We start from the raw sequence: 20,395 nt of genomic DNA, 5'->3' as shown, positions 1-20,395 counted from the left end.
AATTAAAATTGCTAACAAAGTATGTAATAAACCATGATATTAAATAATAGTCAATGATTTCATTTAGTCACCTCAGTCTAATTATACTTAACCTGTTTGCTGTCCTTGAAAGAACGTTTTTCTTAATTCACATGAGAAGAATATAAAGGATGAGAAGCTGTGTGTTGTTAAGATAATAAATTGCTCCATTGCAACTTCCCAAGTTTGATCTTACATGAGTTAGTACAAAATATGCTCCTTTGCGGCATAAGCCCAACTGCAGTTTATAAAGTCAGTGAGAAGAGCTAAAAGTGTATAAATGCTAATTTCTTCCTTTGCTTCTTTTATAATTGTCTTTAGCAATAACATCCCTGAATTTTGAAAATGTTGAGATCCACAGGGTTTTGGAATGGTGCTGAAGCAGAGTCTCAGTGCAGGGAGAGTGATGCAGTGCAGATGTGAATTCAGGCTACTTCAGTGCTCGGTGCTGGATTCTGAGTCAATGTTTTGTTTCTATAATGAATCAAATAAAAAAATGAATCAATATGGATGAAGACATTTTACTGATGTCAGAAAAATCTTTGTAGATTTTATATGTATGTAAAAAATAATTTTCAGTACAGAAAGAGGAAAAGAAATCCCTTTCTGGTTCACAAACCTTTTCAAAATGTGTGTTTGTGAACACAGAACTTGAAGGGAGACGTGCCTTTCAAGTATAAGCCTTCATATTTAGTTTAGTGTCTAATGTGGAAGACCTCCAGAGAGCTTTAACACATATCATTATTTTAAATTCTAAAAATTATGCAGATTAATCCTCTTAATTGAAAATTTACAGGAATTTCAAAAGAGCTATTTCTACAATGATGTAAAAGAAGTTTACTGAAAGGCTCATGATATGTTTTTGTAATCTTCCCAATAACAAGATACAATAGCTATAAATTGGTCCAATTCATATCATAGAGTTTGAATGAGACATAGTTTAAAGAGATGTTTCTTAAGGACTTTTCCAGTAATTTGTAGATATAAGAGTTGTAATTAACAATGTTTTTACATAGAAAAGAAGGCACATTTAGACCTGTTTTCCATTCTAGTTCTCTTCTGGTCTGTCCTTAGAAATATGGGGTTTTGTCTTTATATAAGAATGCTACTGGTAAGCGTCGATATTCTCTTGAACCATGAGAGAAGAATTAAAGCAAGTGATTTTGAGGAAAATGTTTTATCAACTCCTGTGATACATGAATTGTTTCTTTTCTTATTTTTTTTCCCCTTCTTTGCGTGCATTTAGGGAAATAGTTAAAAAACAGTTGAACACTTAAAGCAAACATAAAAATATAGCTCAAGTTTTTTTTTTTCAGGGTTCAGGGGTCTGAAATTTTGGCTGGGAGAAAGAAACATCTTTTTAAACTAATGATGATATCACAAAAAAGGACAAATTATAATGTTCCATTGGTAATTGATGGTTATTTCTTGATTCTTCTATTATCAGGCCAGAACTCATAAAAGTAATAAGTGCCTGGTATTGTTAAAAGTAAATTGTTATTATATAACAAGTATTTTAACACTGTCTATTGCAACTTACGGCTCCTTAATTTTGTCTCTTTCATAGAAAGATATAATTAGTAAATAAATTAGCTTTTCTACTGAAATATTACTTCAAAAACATTTACAAGCTGTGTTGTCTTTCCGTGGAGGCTTGCACGGTGAAAATGTGTTGCAATTAAAACCTGATCTTTGATCTTTTGATAGTTAGAGTTTGGTTTGCTTTCAGCTGCTTTTTGTTTGTTTGTGTCTTTGATTGTTTCAAATAAGTGATGACAATGTGAATTTTGAGGCTGAAACTGCTTGCACCCAAAAATACAATTGACCATGGGACCTTTTCTTCTTTAAACTTTTCCCTAATTCTTTAACTTCTCCTTTCATGACCTCTTTGAATGCTTCTTCTCTCTCTGAGTATTTGTAGAACAAACTGTTACCCATTGCATTGATACAGTCTGTCTTGCGGTTTGTAATCTGGGCTTTTTGCTTTTGTTTTCACTTGTGTGAGCTCTTCTGATGGGACTGCTGACATGAGAATTTGAGCTTTAATCTGCCAATAATTTAGCAGAAGATATGTTAGGCTGAATTCTGCCTTCTTGTACACTCCAGTGCTAATTCATAAGTGATTGGATTGGGATCAGTGCAAATGTTGTCAGAATTTGGAACATTATTAGCTACTTAGAAAGCATTGTGTAAATTGATCTCCTCCTAATGCAAACAGCAGCTTGCTATGAGGATTTCTAACAAGCTGAGGTGTATGGTTATTCCCATGGTATAAGAAACAATGTGCTTAGCACCCCCCAGAGTGATATGCGAATGAAGACTTTGTAAAGATTCATTTTAGGAATAGAGATGCATTTTAAATAATGTCTTTGTTATCTTGCTAAACTGGGCCTAGAGGTATCCGAGGAGTTTAACATAGACATTGTTGACGAGTCTGTCTATAAATTAAAATAAATGCACAATGGTTAATGGAGGTTCTATTATTACTTAGCGAGAAGGGAAAATAAGTATTCAGTCATCTGTGAAGTTTCATGATAACCGTTTATAAATTTGGATTGTGATTATTAAAGTCACAAAACTCTGGACATAACATCGACCATAAGAATTTCCATCTTAAAAATTACCTTTTTTAAGTTATGAGGAAGGTTATATCTAATTTAGAATTCAGAGCTAATTAGTTTAATTTAGGAACTGCAGAAAACTTTAGATTTTATTGAAGTCTGTTATGCTCAATATCAAATTTTATTATGGAATCAGGACCTGATCATAGGAAACTTAATAAGGCAAATCTACTTCTCCTAAGTGTAATGACTTCAGTCACTTTTTTGCCTAGAGAAGGCCTCTCAGATTCAGGCAAAGACTTGAAATGTACTCTGAACTGAAAATTAGACAAGCCTGTCTTCTAATCATTGCATGTTGTTTATAATATACTGAGAAAATTTCTGATACTGTGAACATCCAATATGTAGAATGCTTTTATGAATTCCATGGAGGCATTTTATGAATAACTTTTGCATTGACATGGGTATAAAAATGGGTTTCAAATGTCACTGTGTGCCAAATTTCCAGAAAAAGCTCCTAAATCTTCTTGTATAATTCCAAATGAACAATCATTCTCAAGTGAAAAAGACAGAATTTGTATATACATTGGCAATCTATGCATGTAAATTGGCAGTTAGCATGCATAAATCCTGAACAAAGTTTTTCTTTCAATTAGACCCTTGTTAAATCCATGGTAACTCCATTAACCTCGGCAGAATTACTTTGGATTTAAAATGCAGTTAGATGAAAACTCTATTTGGCTACAAGTTCATTTCTCTTTGAAACTATGGTCTAACTAGAACAGGGAGAAAGTTTTAAAATGAAGGTGGCCCCTGTTTTCCCGCAGTGTGAGAATATATTTGATAATTCTTTTTTTTTTTTTTTCTTCTTTTTCCCCCTCTTAAAAAAAATAGATTCATCCTGCATGGAAAAGCTACTTTCTAAAGACTGGAAGGAGAAGATGGAAAAATTAAACACAAGTGATCTCCTTGGAGAAATTAAAGGTATCTCACTAGATCAAATTTTAAATGTTTGCATATATTTTAAAAAAGAGGATTGAGGATTTTAAATTAAAAAAAAAGTAACAGAAATATCAATCATAACTAGAGTATACTTTCCTCTTTCAGTCAACTCACCCTGGTTTTTATATTGTTTATCTTGGAGGTGATAGATGTGTCTGCCAAATAAACAGAGTATGTCACAATCAGTTATAGGGAGTATCAAGGATGTTATCACAAACATGAGGTCCATTAATTAGTTCATTGACAGTAGCTATTTATCTCTGTGACCAGAGGAAGAAAACAAAACATCTTGAAAATATGGAGTTACTAGTACTTATACTGTTTCTTCCCAGGTACATAAACTGTATGTAGAAAATTCTTTCAGATTATAAAAGGGAGTAATTGTGTGATTACTCTTCTAAATCTTTGATTAAAAATTGGGGAAAAAAGAGAATATTTGCAGATATTTACAGAATCACAGAATGGTATAGTCATCCTATGAATTTCATCCTGGGTGAAATTCAGACCTACTGAAATCAGTGTAAATTTTCTTGTGTATATGTCCAGTACTTTCAAATATTTCCAATATTTCTTGAACACCAATCTGGTAAAAATGGAATTCTCTTGACAATTCAGTACAGTGTAGAAAACTTTTCATCCCTACCCATCAGTTCTGTGGATACCTAATATATATATATTGGATATAGATAGATTAGATATTATTAGATTGTTAGATATGGATATAGATTAGATATATATATAATATATGTACTAATATATATATATTTATCTTCCTTATGAGGAAAGGCTGCAGGAACTGGAGCTATTTAGTCTAGAGAAGAGGAGACTGAGGAGAGATCTCATTAATATTTTCAAATATCTAAATAGTGGATGTCAGGAGGTTGGGGCATCCCTTTTTTCTGTTGCACCTAAGTGACAGGACAAGGGATAATGGGATGGAGCTGGAACATAAAGGTTCCATTGAATGTAAGAAAAAGCTATTTTATTATGAGGGTGAGGGAGCCCTGGCACAGGCTGCCCAGGGATGCCGTGGAGTCTCGTTCTCTGGAGATCTTCAAGACTCTCCTGGACAAGTTCCTGTGAGACTTGATCTGGGTGGACCTGCTTTGGCAAGGGGATTGGACTAGCTGATCTCTAAAGATCTCTTCCAACCCCTACCATTCTACAATATAAAATGTAAGTAAGTTCAAGATTTAAGGCAAAAATATGTCAGTTTTTTTCTGGTAGAATTATGATAATGTGTATATATTAGACAAGAATACTGTTAGAATAGTATTGATGAAAACAGATGTTTGGGATTTTCACATTTCAACTAGGGAAACTTAAGATAGTTCAATTTGTTTACTATGCAAACAGATGAAAGATTAGTCCTTTTGAATAAGTAAGTTCAAGATTTAAGGCAAAAAATGTTAGTTTTTTTCTGGTAGAATTATGATAATGTGTATATATTAGACAAGTAAGAAATCCTATAGCAACATCAGTGGCAGAAACACAGTAGGTAATTTTAAAGATGCATATTAAAATGACTGTAATAAAATCTAACAAAATTTCATCTTGAAATCACATTCTATTTGTAGCCGTATTGTCTCTTAATAGTGTGGAAAACATTGAATGCAAGTTTGTTCATTAATTGTACAATATAGCTACTTAGTATTTAAGTAGAGACTACATGAATGCTATTAGTGAATCAAAATTGAAAGAGGTGGGATCTCTAACAATGCAGAATAATGGTGGTTTTTATTCTCTTATAAAGTTTTTTTATGAGCTATCATTTCTTTAAAAAAAATCTAGATTTATATTATTCCTCATTTTCTTTGTATGTATATTCACTGCAGAGTGAGTGGCTAGAGTTCTTGTTTCAAACCATTTTCTTATCTACCTACAAAGCATTCTCACTGAGATTTGGAAGAATTTTAACTCATTCAACTTCCTTTATGAGAGGTATTGCTTATTAGCTCCATAAAAAGGATCACCAGATTAGCTTCATCAGATTTACACGTTCACAATCATTCAGCTAGTTTACACAACTTCCTTCCAATGTCTCCTCTCTAGAAACCTGTCTTTAAGTGGTCTTAATGTCTCCAGTGTTTTTCTCTGCTACTAGCTGTTCTCCAGCAAGACACAACATTGCTGCTGCCACTGAATTTAACATTTTTTTATAAACAGGCAAAAATACAAAAAAACATACACAAACATCAAAGATAAATGATGAGTACTGTTATATTGTGCTTTACACTTAAAGAACTCAAACCTCTTGACAAAGGCATTAGTGTCATTTTATAGGGGAAGAAAACAAGGTGCAGAGTTACATAGCAGGAGCAGTGGCAAGTCTTAAGTAGGACTCCTTTTCCTTGGACCCCCAAGCGAGTGGCCTAGCCACTGTCTCCAGACTGGTTAGCTGATAAAATTACCATCAACGTAATAGCCTGGTATTAACTCATATTAGCATTTATATGCCTTAAATAATCTCAGAAAGAAAAAAACCCAGTCCAACAATCTAGCCTACGTCGGCATGAAAAGCAGATAACAAGAATGAAATAAAGCAAAGTACGGGAAGCAGAGAGAATTTTTAATCTGCCAAAGAAGCATACTTTAAAAATAATCTCTTCGGTGTTCAAGGTGGTGGATTTCCAAATCATGAAGCTCACTTTGATGGTTCTGAATTAATTTCCAGTTAGTGTAACTGGGAGGACATGGTGAGATCTGAAAGAACTACTTTTGAAAATGTATCATCTTTGGGAGGTCAAATATCTTTTTCTTTAATTTCCATTCTATTCTAAATCAATTTATTGAACTGGCTGATATTTTTTGCTTTTGTGCAGACTTTTTGTTCCGTATTACTGAGAGCCTAACTTAAAGACATGAAGTGATGCAGTAAAAATAAATACATGAGGTCATTAGGGGAAAAAAAGTCTTGGTTATAAGAAAGTGAGGTGTGGTTCTGCAAGGAACTGCTCTTTGCACTGACTGTTACTGGGCATTGTTTATTTTAGAGAGAAGGTGTTGTTCTTGCAAAGGATAACCTGAGAACGTAATTTTCCTCTGTGTCTGCCCAACTACAGCCCCCCCCCTCCCCCCGCCCCCTTCAGCATTGTGGTTGTGGGAAGGCAGTTCACTAAGAATCAGTGCCAGAAAAAAGGATGGAAGCAGAAAAAAAGATGCACCACTGACACGAACTGTTTCTATTCATGTTTGGGAAGCACACAGACAAGAAGAAAAGATAATTAGCTGAGAGAAACAAATAAAAAATTGTATTTTCTTGCTTTACCTTCTATATTTAGAACACAATAGTGTTAATCAAGATATAATTATAAACTATATCTATTAATTCAAACAATAGAAGCCAATACAAAAGTAACAAACAGGGAATAATTTATTTTTTCTCTAAGAGAGATTATTCCTGTTCACAATTACCCTTGCATGGTGTGCTTCATTTGTAAAACTGCTTTTTCTGGGCTTCTTTATTAGGATTTCAGTTATTGATAATGGTCCAGATTCTTCCTTGAATTCCAGCCAAACAAGCCATTGACTTCAGGGAGGTTGCATGAAACTTAGAGGAACATTTGGCAGAATGCTTTGTAGCCAAATTCCAGTGGTTAAATAAGTCTGCTTGTTCATTTGATATGTTTATAAACGAAACACATAGGTCAAATTTTCAAAGGTCTATGAAGCAGTTGAGCTAAGTTAAATGACTTGCTCACCTGGAAAAAACCTCACAGCTGCCTATGCAAATCATTTGTCTGTGTGCTATTTGCCAGTGTGTGCGTGCAAATACATTTAAGGTATACAAGAAATTTGTTAGGTTTATGTATGGCTTTTGCAGTGTTCTTTATAGTATAAAAAATAGATTCAGGAAATACTTTTCATTCTATTTTTTGTTATTGTGTGTTTGAATAAACAAAGTGATGCAGGACTCTCTTCTCTAAAATTTCAGATATTTGGGTGCATGGAGTTCCATCCTCATCCTCCCTTGCTGCATGTTTTTCTTCAGCAGCCACAGCTAGGCAGAGTAGCATCGTTTATCACTATACAGAGTCTGTTTTAAGTTTTCTGTTTCTGTTCCAAATATAAATCTCTGGAATAGCATGGTCTTGCATGCATCAGGCAGTTGTCCTACTGAAATAGCTTGCAATGGTCTTTCTCAGCGTGCAGGGTCTTTGAAGATCAAATAAGAAAGGTCAGTCTTTAAGTAACTTAAGCAATGGTGTTATCGTGATAGGGTCAGAACTGGTCTAGCAGTCAGAGAAGAGTGACTCCCGGGTCACTAGCTACTGTGTTGTAGGTTAGTTCTCTGCCTTCCATTGATTGTGTTTACAACTGGAATAATCTATATTTATAGGCATTGTGACATGAATGTCACATGCTGTCTTTGTACAGTATACTCTGTTTTGGAAAGGATAGGGATTGATGTCCATATGCAAGAATTGCATTATGTTTGCATTGTTTCCAATGTTTATTCCTTTACCTTTTATATTTGCTACTTTATTAAAAAGAGCTTAAATCTGATATTTCATGTGACACGTACACATGTAATCGTCTCAAAATGTTTGGATAGGTGGGAGACTGCATTCCGGTTTCCTAGAAAATGAATTTAGTAAAATGAATCCAATTCACCTGTTTGGTAGTCTCCTTGTAGATTACACTACAAACAATATTAAAAACGATCTTTGTCCCTGGTATTAGAACATAAGAGAGGTGGAAAGAGATGTTTTCTAGGAGCTTTTTTCGATGTGTGTATTAATGACTGGGAGAGAACACTAAGGCAGAATTGGTTGAGTCTAATAATTTAACAGTATGCATTTCTGGAATAGTCTTGGAGAGAGTTGTGCATGAATGAATCCCTGAGAAAGTTCTGGTATATGTATCTTTACAGTGAATTAAATTTTTTCTTAAAATATGCACAATTTACAAAGCATTTTAAAATGCTAATTTTGCTTCCATTTTATAAAATTTGTCTTCACAGATAAGCTTTCAGTATTTCTGGGTGCACTATATCAAATGTGAAGACCATTTTTAAGAAAATAAATCCGATGTTTTCCTGTAGCTCTGACCAACACTGTAGTCTGGATTTGCAGTAATTATTTCTCAGTATAATTGCTGAAATTTCTTTCTCATGAATTCTAAGAGTATATAACAGACTGCCTTATAAATATGTATAAATAAATATATATAAGTCTTATATCACAGAGCCACTCAGAGGTTTTTAATTATGTCACTTTGTATGGCTATAGACATTTCAAAGCTCTCCTTTGTGCTCTCTGTTATAAACATATTTTATTTCTTTTGAAGTCTGTGTGATATACATACTAGCAATTAAAAACCCAGCTCAGGCTTTGAGACACAAGGTCTTCTTAATTAAAACTCAAACAAAAGCTACAAGCAAAAGCCCCACTATATGATTAAGGTCTAAAGTGTTATGATACATTAGAATCATTGTTAACTGCTAGGATTTAAAAAATCAATACACAGGAAAAAGGATCAACTGGTTCCAATTAGTGAAACCAATGAAAGCATCCAACAAAACATAACAAAACAATGCAACCCAGAACCCCTACACCCAAATCCTGAAAAAAATGGTCCTGATTAGAAATATACCACAGGCTATAAAGATTTCTTGTAATGTATTTATTACCATGATCCAATGAAGTGATATTTTTAGCTTTATGTTGTAGCTCTGCAAATCGAGAGATATTTTTGGTTTTTATTTCAAGCCTTTAGCATTTTGTGTAATGTGTTACAAAGTTACTTTTCCAGGTCTGTCCTTAACTTCTAAATTAAATGGTACCTTTTTGAATGACTAAATATTTCATAACCACTTTTAGCAATTAATGTTTGCACACCCTTTAGTCTGATTTGCTTGAAGAAAGTAATGGATTCCAAAATAAAAAAAAAATATTTGGGCTAAATTTAATATGCCCCATTGTATCTATTTCTTATGATTAAGATATTTATATGATTATTTTAAACTAAACACTAGTGTGAACTACATTAAACTGTATGGTCTTGCATCCTCTTGACTCTGTGATATGAAATACTTTTCTCCAGAATCTATATTTAAATAGATGTACCCCAAACTGTACAGACAGAGGATAGTTCTGTGGAAGTGAATGAGACTGCTCATTGTACATAGTGCTATTATTTAAAATATTTACATGCAAGTCCTGTCAGGATTCAAGCTTTACTTAGTGCAAAAAAAGAAAAAAGAAACATTTTTTGTTGCTCTGGTCTTTTGGTCAGAGGGCCATATTTCAGTGGCACCTATCACAACCATGCCTGCTTCTAGTGTTAAAACTTAATGACTGTTAGCATTTCTAGTTCTTAAAACTCCACAACAATAAATTACATTCTAATCAACCTTTCACATAAATCAAGTTCACCACATTGTTGAATACATTTTATAAATAATGTCAACCAGGATGCATGTGGTCTGTTTCCAGGCACACAATGAATTTGTTTCTTAATGCAATCACATATATCTGTATATTTTTTCACCTTACCAGCATGTTTCTAAGTTTAAGAATTGAGGGCTAAATATGTGAACTCTGTTCATGAGAAAAAGGAATAAGGAGGATAATGATGTTAATGATAAGGGTAATGAGGCACTGGAACAGGTTGCCTAGAGAGGTTGTGTAGATGCCCCTTCCCTGGACATGTTCAAGTCGAAGTTGGATGAGGCTCAGAGCAACCTGCTCTAGTTGAAGTTGTCTCTGCCCATGGTAGGGAAGTTGGACTAGATGGTCTTCAGTTTCCCTTCTAACTCAAGCCATTCTATGATTCCAATAAGGAACTTGAAACAGCAAAACATTTATCAGGCATGTAAGAAAAGACTGCCTTCTAGAATTTTATCTTCATATATACAAATAGTGACAAGAAAATGTATGGTATTAAAATGTGTTTATTTTCAAATGCCATTTAATTTTTTAGCAGAAAAAGTGTTGAATATAAAGTAAAAATGACAAACAGGTTTTATTCACTTTTTCTTAGAAAACATTTTCTTTTTCCCTGTTTTTAAGTTGTTTTGGTATTATATGTATATTTTTAAAATTTTCATTATATTGGTACGTGTTTTCTTTGACAAGTACAGAGTATTCAACTGTAGTTGAATGGCTTCTCTTTTGAAGAAGCTTATCACTACTTGAAACTTCAGGCCTTCTGACGCTGAATGTCTGTGGTAGTTTTCCTTTGGACTTAAGTCCCATCTTAGTTTACAATGAAATTACTTACTTTTATCAAAATAAAAGTAATCAAAGTAAAATAAAAATTTGAAGACAGATATAGAACTTAATATGAAAAAACAAATGCAAATGTAGGAGTTTGCACTGCTAAAACAAGTGTCGAAGGTCTATTTCTTGTGTTTCACCGTGCTTCAGTGCTTATAAAGTCAAATTCTTATAAATTAATGAATGTGAGCATTTATCTAGAAAGATGCAAATAGACACAGTACCGAAATTTTCTGATTGATTTGAATTCTATGGAAACCTGTAGATGTACTTCATCAGTCATTTGATATAGGAGTTTCATATTAAGGAAACCTTTGCGTTAAGTATCAGATATAAGAAACATACTATCCTGTAGTGTTTTATCTCTATAGATATTGAGCAACCTGGGAAAGGGTGCAAGGCAAGGGCGAACATACCATAATATTTCCTCAATATACTCTTCTCCTTTCCCATGAAATGTAATTAATGGGCTTCTTGATTCAGAGGTGATACATTTAGGTTTAATGGTCCTTGATAGAACGATCATCTATGAACATGTCCAATCATTTCTGAACCCTTTAATAGAGAGCTGGTAAGTCTATGGGGATAAGGTCAGCCGTTAACAATATGCTGTATATTTCAATGTACTGTCTTGTAAGTGTCCCCTAGATCTTGTATTATAATAGACAGAGAATGTTTGTTCTCTGTTACTGTATGTGTAGTTGTCTCCCTTCCAGATTCAAAACTAAAAATACTTTTATTTTTTCCTTATATGAAATCCGTTCTGCACTTTTGTCACTCTTATTGTCCTTCTCTGCAGTTAGCTGAAAAGAAATCTTCTGCACAAAATATCCCTATTCTGAGTAATGTCAAAATCTGACACCTTTGTGACAATCCTTTTCACCTCAGTTGGTTCTAAATTCACTTTCTGAATAAGGAGTCTGTCTTGAAGTGGGGCCTTGATGTGTGGATATTGTGTGATGATGAGAGCACCCAGATGATATCAAAGACATGAGATCCTTTTCTTAAGAGCTATGTAAAAATACCTTACTGGGAACTTTACAAACTGTGGACCCAGAGGTGACTCAGAAGTGTCATCAGTAAAACTTAAGTGACATAGTATTAGTAATCAGAAAGAAAAAGTATGAGCACTTTTGGGAAACACACATGCAATAGCAAGAACATAATGTGCAACCTGACACAGCCACTGCCTCAAATACCTAAGATCAATGAGGATCAGAAGAAAAAAATCAGAAGGAGGTCCAGCCTTTTTCCTCTCTAAACAAGTTGACCCTTTGATGAGGTTAAGTATCAGTATTTTTTTTCAAGAGTTCCTGATTTGTCAAACTGTGTCACCTCACTTCAGATCTGACCAATGACACCTGACAGTTTTCTGCCAAAGGGTAGATCTAGCCAAACTAGGCTCATTTTCCTTGTTTTCACCTCCCCTGCCAACATGAAAATGATTTCAGGCTAATCAGGATCCCGTTGCTCCAATCAGGTCATTCATGCTGGTGCCTCCTTACTTGAAGTGTGAATTGGTCTCAATTCAGTGTCTTCTGTTTCTCTACCAAACATTTATTTTGGATTAAAGCATATAATTTTTCTCTTTTCCATCCCCTCTTTATTTATTTATTTATTTATTTATTTATTTATTTGCTCTGGCATGATTTTCCAATGAGGAAAATTTTCAAAAACACTAAAAATATGAAGATTCATCTATTAATATGAATATATGAATTGTAAAGAAAATCAAGAGAGCTCTGTTGAAACAATTTCCATAGGAAATTTGTCTTAACAGAAGAAACAAAAATGTATTAGGGTAATAGCCTGCTCTGATGCCATGAGTTCATAGTAGGTATTACCTTCAGTTTTAAGAAAATCAGTAGATATTTACCCAGGCAGCTTGATCAGAAATGTTTGTCATTAGCTCTCACACTGAAATCCTATTATTATATAACTCTTCTTTCTTCATAGCCTAATATTTACCTTGGTCTGTATTCATAGCACCTTACGAACTTTAATGTTAGTCATGTTGTCATAAACGTTCCTTAAGAGTTATACAAGACTAAGCAGAGATCTGCTCAATAGTTGTTTAAAATTTGTTGTGCTGTAGATAGCAGTAATGAGAGGCTAACACACTCATGTTGGGAATGAATCCTCATGTCTATTAAGATTTGTTTGAATAGGTTTCCATCACAACAGGTGCACAATTATTTTATGAGTAAAATATTATCAGCCTTCCAAATTAGCCAGGGCAAAATGCAAGTTGTCTGATTAAATAATCAAACCCAATACTTAAAATGCACTTGATTTCCACAGGAATTTTAAGATGCTAAGTCCCAGTCTATCAGTGAAACAGTGATTGTTTGCAGTATGCAAGTAGCAGCTTGTAGAGTATCCTTTTCAGTGGGTTTTACATAATTCATCATACATTTTACAAGACAAAACCGCTAAAAAAGCATATAATAATAGGTTTTACTTCTAGTCAAACAATTTTAATCTACCCATGAAGGTATTATACTGCACATTAAAACTAGAAAAAAATTGGACCTCTAATGGAAAATAGTTTGAAAATGTTCTGCATTCAATTAGGGGGCACATCAGTTTAGAAATACAAAACCCTGTGTTGTTTTTTAAATAATTTAGTTTATGAAGGAGGAGGGAAAAAAGAAAATACTCTGAATCTGAAGTGCAGCTTGCAGTGTGGTGATCACATATGTCACCAGTTATTGAATAGCTCAGTAAACGCAGTGACTCGGAGACGCAAGAAATGGGTGAAATCTAAAGCAGTAGGTTCACCACAAATGGAAAACTTTGCAATGCAGCTGTCAGATGCAGATTATATACAGGTAACTGTTTGGTTTTGTATCTGAATCTGTCAATCAAGGAGTGCTCTGAATCAAGAGATGGGATCTCAAGTACAAAACCACAGAGTCAGAGACAGCATCTGGAGGAGCTCCAAGCCACAAAAATTAAGGAAGCAGCACACAGGGCACAAAAACTGTGAATGCTTGCATGGATTCTGTCTCTATATACATTGAATTTAAATAATTGTGTTGATACAGCAGTAATAATAATTGCTGATAAAAATTATAGTCCTTATTTTGGGCAGCAATGTGTTTTACTAAATGTGAAATTAAATGCAATTTGTATTAATTAGAGATAATATGAAAGTATGTAAGTGGTTGACATTTCCGACATTTTAAAACATACTACTATATGTGAAGATACATTTTTTACATTTGTTTTAACTTGGAAATACTAGAGATTGACAAATGCCCCTTATGTGTTCAGTTGCAATAAGATCACAGTTCTAACCCCTAAGATGAGAAAATTATTTACAGACATTTTACTAGTAAAATGCAGGTGGTGTGCTTATGTTACAGGATTTCAAAAGTCAGCATAGTGTATACAGACTCTTTATGTAGATTTGTACAACTTGAGTTTTTCTGTGGGAAAGCTTACAGAGACTTGGTAAGATCAAAGGAATAGACACTAAGGCAGAAAATAAAGAAAATAAAATGGGCATAACTGTTCTGTGGAGTTTTTTTTTTCACACTCATTAAGAATCCTAGAGTTTCTTTTAACTGGTAATAGAAAGAAATTCTTCTTACCTTTGCTACTTTACTCTGGTGCCAGGATCCATTTTGCCTACATATTGTTAAGTGTCAGAGACCAGCTCTGCAACAGTCACGGGATAACTCTGGATTTTCTTTTAGGGGCTGTAATGAATAGAAGGTTCCCTACATCAGCATGTATTAATAAATCAGTTATTCCTCTTCTCTATTTTGTTGTTGTTTTCCTCACCTTTCAAGGGTTCTCTAGTGTAATTTTAGGTGTCTCAGACTTCAGCAAGAAAGAGGTTCTCCACTTCTTCTAAAATGTAAGGATTTTTCAATAAATACTTTAGCCTGTCAGGTTAACATCTGCCTCTTTTCAAGATAACAGAGATTGGCAAAGGCACTTTGAGTCTCTCTGCATACTGTCAAATAATATATCCCATCATCAAACAAATATGAATGCTTGGTGCTAATAACTGCCTGTGAGTGAGCCATAGAGAGAATTACTCCTCTACTGACCTGCAAGAACTATAGTCAGTCTCCACATGTAGCTGAAATTTAGTTAACTTCATAGATAGGTAAGTCTCTCCTCTCACTTTGCCTCTTCCCTGTGTATTATGCTAACAAACACTGATAAAAACACTGTTCTGAACTATAGTTGTAACTACTGGAAAGATTCTTGGTGATGAGAAGCAAATAATGAGTGACAGTCCTTAACAACCTCTGAGAGGTGTGTATCTTTCTTTAAAACCAAAACTAATATGCCATTTTTCACTGAGTCCCGTCTGTGGATGAGCTCAAAATGTATGGTATTTGTTTAATATTCTTGACTGATAGCTAAAAATAGTTAAATGATACTATGAGAATTAGAAGGTTATTTGGTAAATTAGGTTATGCTTTTGCCATGCATATCTGTTCAGGCTTTTACAGTAGTGCTCTTTTTTGTCCGTGTTAGCTATGTCATATAGCAGGCGTAAAGTTCTGCAACTGGTTAAGCAACCAATAAAATAATTTCTCTTCAATGATATAGAGTGAATTAATACCTAAAGCCATGCTGAGTACTTGAGTTGGTAAAAATCTTAATTTTTCACATAGACAAATAAATATGAATGTGTGTGAACGTTGCCTTATAAATCCATTTGCTGTGTTGTCTTTATGTATCAGATTAGTATTTGTTTATCCTCTTATGTAAGCTGATCATCTTACATAGACTTTTTTCAGTATATGTTGAGTCCACTATAGAACAGAAAACTTACTGCAAATTTAGCTTAACTGCAAGCTGCTGAAGGCCCCTAAATGCAAAATGTTTAAGGGACACAAGAGCAGAAAAATCTCTTTGCCGTTACATACCAAGCCAATAACGGAAGAGCTCCAAGGAGGAATTTGAAAATATATAAGTGAATTGCTACTGTGAAGATATCAAAGTGCTACTGAGTTCTAGGAAGTGATATATGTATATTTTGTCTTTCAGTTGTTCTTCAACAATATTTTCATTTATGACTGTGGTTATTTTGATACACTGAAATTATGATGACAACGTAATTTATTGGTGATTGTATGTTAGAAACTAGTGGTAGGGGTGTAGTTGAAAGCTTTTTTTTGTGCTAAGAGTATATCTATGTGAAACTTCAAGTGAACAACTTGAATGTCAGCCCTAAGCCTGTGTATATACATCTTCACAAAGGTCCAGGTTCTCGTGCTCACTTGGTCATGTTGCACGTCCAGAAAAGTAAAGCAAACTACTTTTACATTAAGGAAAGACAGCTGGTTGACCAATAGGTATGAATTCCCATACAGGGAAACCAAATCTTGATAAAAAAATCTTCAAATACTATATCTGAAGGGCTAAAGTTGCTACATAGGAACTCAGAGGAAAAATAGAATGGAAATCTTCAATATAAAGAGGAAAAAACAGCCAAACATCCATGTGACTCCAGCAGTAATAATAAATGAACACATAGGAACAAAGAAGAAAAGGGAAAGCATATGCTTCCATGATAACATTATCCCATCCTTTGACTATTTTCATTTCTAGGGATTTCTTGACCTTGATATGGTTTGCTTATTTTGTATCAGTCAACTAGATATCTCTTCCCCCTTCCAAAGACTTGTCCAGTCTCCCTTTGAGCCCATATAAAACTTTAAGCTCATGGCATCTTTTAGGAAGGTATTCCTCTAATGTCACCTGTGCCAAGAGTAACCTCAGATGAAAAATTAATGAAGAATTTTAATCTGATGTTATGTGATTCAGACACATCTATCTCATTTTTAAAACAGTGTAAGATGTTATCTGAGTCAATGAGTGTTAGATGCTTAACGTATCTTTAAAAATATGGTCATAGATCTAGCTGCAGTAGTGAGTCCTAAAACCCTTTAAAAAACCTGGCCCAGTGTCACCTAATCTAAGACACCTCTTGGAAAAAATACCTGAGATCTTTCCAGATGTAGACATACTGAAATTTTGAAGTATGTTTACAATTCATGGAGAGGAAATAACCATAAAATACATTGGCTAAGTGCGAAATTATTTTCCAGTCACAATTAGCCTTCATCTTAGTTTGCAGTATCTCAGCATCACAGTTACGCTGATATTACTTCTGAGAAACACGTTAGAATCATTGCATTGAGTTGCAGTAGGAATGTTATTCCAGACATAGCTCATTTTTCTAATAGGACACTTAAAAGGAAGATGATTAACTTTCAAAACTAATCGAGAGAAGTCTTAGTAAAATCTGTTTTCTCTGCTACTGCTTTTTCTTCATTTGTGTTTTTGATTTTAGTACCTTGTTGTGAAGGAAAAATAATGATGGAATTGTGGTTGCTGTAGAAATATGTTAATAAAAATGTGACTTGAACAATATTTTATTGTCTTAAGCAGAGAGGAACAACTAGGGTATAGGGAAGTATATTTATAATACATTGAATTAAAATGCTACTGTAACAGAATTCAATACCTCTTGGCACTTTTCCTCCACATGCTCCCAATGCTTCAAGATTTATTCTAAATGATCTTTGGACTGGGCTTAAAGTTGTGCCTAAGTTCAGACCTTTGACTAATAAATTATGTTAAGTCTTTTGTGTAGACAGTGTCTATGTTTTCATTCTGAGTGATCTTTTTTGAGTCGTAGATTATCTATGTAAGCGCAACTAAAGAACATGATACCACTCTCTGGTTTGGAACTGTGGAGAATTTCATTATTAGAGATTCTATAGCGAAGGGCTGTGTTAAATGTTTTGGTTTGTGATCAACTAGGTATACAAATAAATTGAGTTAAGAAAATTTTCAACTGTGTTTTTAGTCACTTCTAAGAAACATCTGGCTAAACATACTCATGCTTGTGGTTAGAGTATAATTATACCAGAACACTCTTAGTCTGCAAATGTAGGCCACCTCCTTTGTGCTCTGGTTAATGTGTTTGAGGAGAGTTTTCTGCAGTTATAAAACTTGACTGATAATTTTTTTGCATATTTTGTATGAGCATGAGAAGAAAATCCTTGTTTGGGTTTTGTTTCTCATACATATGCATTGAGGTTGTGGTTATTTCGAAAGAAGATAATTCATATTTGTACATTTAATATGCTCTGCTGAACTGTTTTTACAGATTGCTAGGCTGGGTAAGCAGAAAAGTATCACTTTAAATTTTTAACTGCTTGATTATGGAAGAAATTAAAAATAATGCTCAGATTTACATACTTGAAGCTGCCAGTTTTGACCACCTAATGCCATTATTAATGAACATATCAATGGACTTATTTCAAAGCCCACCGAAATAAGTTTAAATTGTTCAGCTGACTTCTGTGGGTGCATTCTAAATGTATAAAATGCTGTTGCTTTTCCATAAATATCAAAGGCTTTTGACTAAATTGTCTCTTCTCAGATGAAGTAGGAAGTTTCTTCTTTACAGCTTCCATGATAGACAGGCTATGCTAATGTCCTTGTTTTGCAATAAACTTTGCTTCTTCATTACTTATCACCAGAGGCAATAAAAATCTTCAGAGGCAAATATAAGTTTTTCATTGATATACTTGTTTGTATTTGTAAGACATGAAAGATGAGCATGTAATTAAGATAAAAATTAAAATTTATATTTAAAGTATATAAATCTTGCAGTACTAATACTCTTCATATTTATATTTAGACATTTCTGAGTGGTGCAGCTAATAACTACTAACAAAAAACTCATGGAAGTAACTTATTTAACAAGATATAAAAAGTAACTGCAAGACATCATAAGTCAGAGTACATTTCAAAGGGGCATGTCTTCTCTCCTGTGTATATTGTGTGCTCTGGATGCAGTAGAAGAAACACATTTGGGTTACGGTTTTGAGTATAGAAATCGAGGCAAGATTTCCAGAGTGTTTTGGAGTGGGATTCTCAGTGTTAGCTTTAAGGCAAATGAACTCAAGTAATTGAATCCTAATATGTAAATCGATTAGCTTTTTTATAAAATATGTGTTGTGACACCTATGGAAAGGATCTCTTTCCTTCTTGTACTCATAGCGAAAAGTGTTCATTCCTGTCCTTATTCTCATTGACCTTATAGATGCTCAGGTTCAATAGAAGTCACCACATCGTCCTCCTTAAAAACAGATTAGCCTCACAGGAAGATACTGTTAAGATACATTTTTTTGTCTCATTTGCACATGTCCAGCTGCAGGAGTACACAGAAAAGCTGTACAGACTTCAGCTATCGCTTTTTCTCACTATCACCATTTATAGTTGTCACAGTGTGAAGTATTCCTCAGTATTTAAGGAGAAGACTTATGTTATTGCTGTAGATACTGTGACAAAAAGCAGAAAACTATAATATTTTAAAACCCCTGTTTCTGTACCTTGCTGTTTAAAGTAGAAATCTTAATTAAAACATATGATTCTTTTTCATCTTTCATTATTAATCCATAGTTTAGACAATGTGAGAAGAGTGGGCAAACAAGCAAAATCTTGTTTTGCACCATGAATTTTTTTTATGAAAGACAAATGCCAGCTAAAGATATCACAAGTAACTATGAGTCCTGTTATACAGGGAAGTTAATGTCATCTAATTCATATGAGCTATACTCATCAAATGAGATGTTAAACTAACTTCTTCTAAACTCAGCTTCCTTCTAGTCATTTTTATGCATTTGCATATGCAGTTCTTTTTCCAGCATAAGATTAGATAAAGCAGATATTCAGTTCATTCCCGTGATTGAAGATACACATTTTAATTGGAGAGCTATTCCTTCCAAACAAGTGCTTTTTTGCACTTGCACCATAACTGGAAGAAATACTAATTTAAAAATAATGAAAAATTGTATAGATCACTTGAAACTGTATCATGTTTACATAATAAAAAATAAGATTCATTTTGAAGAGTATCATAGTACCCATAAATCGCTTGTTAAAGTTAAAATTGAATATGGAAACAAAGGTACGCTGGTATGAAAGAACAATCAATGAAATAGAGCAATTTGAAAATCAGTCCTGGATTCTCTATTTACATTTTTTTTTCTTCAGCAGACTCCTAATCTTTTCAGGTTGGTTGATAAGATCCTACTTATTCCAGACTGTCATCAGCTATGACTCTCAACGTTATCATTCCAAAGAGTACACTACCTATGATTGTATATAAGCAAAAAAAACCCATTGTTCCACATCTAAAAGAGGAAGTTACAAAAAAGAATCTTGCTTACACCTTTTACTGTAATGTTTTATATGAATATTAGAGATGGCTTAGCAGTCACGTGTTCCTCTCTGTTCCCCTGTAGCAAGGCATAGGTGCAAATATTAATCTAGAACTAAAATATTTTTCTTCTTCTCTGGAGTTGAAGGGTAGGAATTTTCCAATGATTTCAAACATTTAAACATTACTTAACCAAATGAAGACACAATGACACTAAAAGTGTAACAGAACTCCATTCAGTAAATTTTATGAGTTTGAAGAGGAAAAAAAAAAGAAAGAATTATTCAGAAAGTAAGATATTGCTTCGGACAAGATGCCATTGTGTTAGCATCTCTCTGAAGCTGGTGTGAAAGATAGGGCAGTATTTCTCGAAGCACCTCATTCTTAGT

The 20,395-nt window shown here is 33.8% G+C and overlaps 1 protein-coding gene across 11 annotated transcripts in view; it reads left to right on the top strand.

The window, feature by feature from the left end:
- The window catches only part of SOX6 (SRY-box transcription factor 6), a 366,925-nt gene that overhangs the window by 189,008 nt on the left and 157,522 nt on the right, over window positions 1-20,395 (top strand). For all 11 annotated transcript variants that reach the window (XM_062000290.1, XM_062000283.1, XM_062000284.1 and 8 more), the window contains one exon: window positions 3,474-3,563. In XM_062000290.1, the coding sequence (XP_061856274.1) occupies window positions 3,474-3,563 (90 nt within the window). The remainder of the gene's footprint in view (window positions 1-3,473; window positions 3,564-20,395) is intronic.

This window comes from Colius striatus, chromosome 7 (assembly GCF_028858725.1).
Source record: "Colius striatus isolate bColStr4 chromosome 7, bColStr4.1.hap1, whole genome shotgun sequence".
NCBI classification, from domain to species: domain Eukaryota; kingdom Metazoa; phylum Chordata; class Aves; order Coliiformes; family Coliidae; genus Colius; species Colius striatus.
Note: the sequence above shows the minus strand (reverse complement) of the source record. Positions and strands in the feature narration are given on the sequence as shown.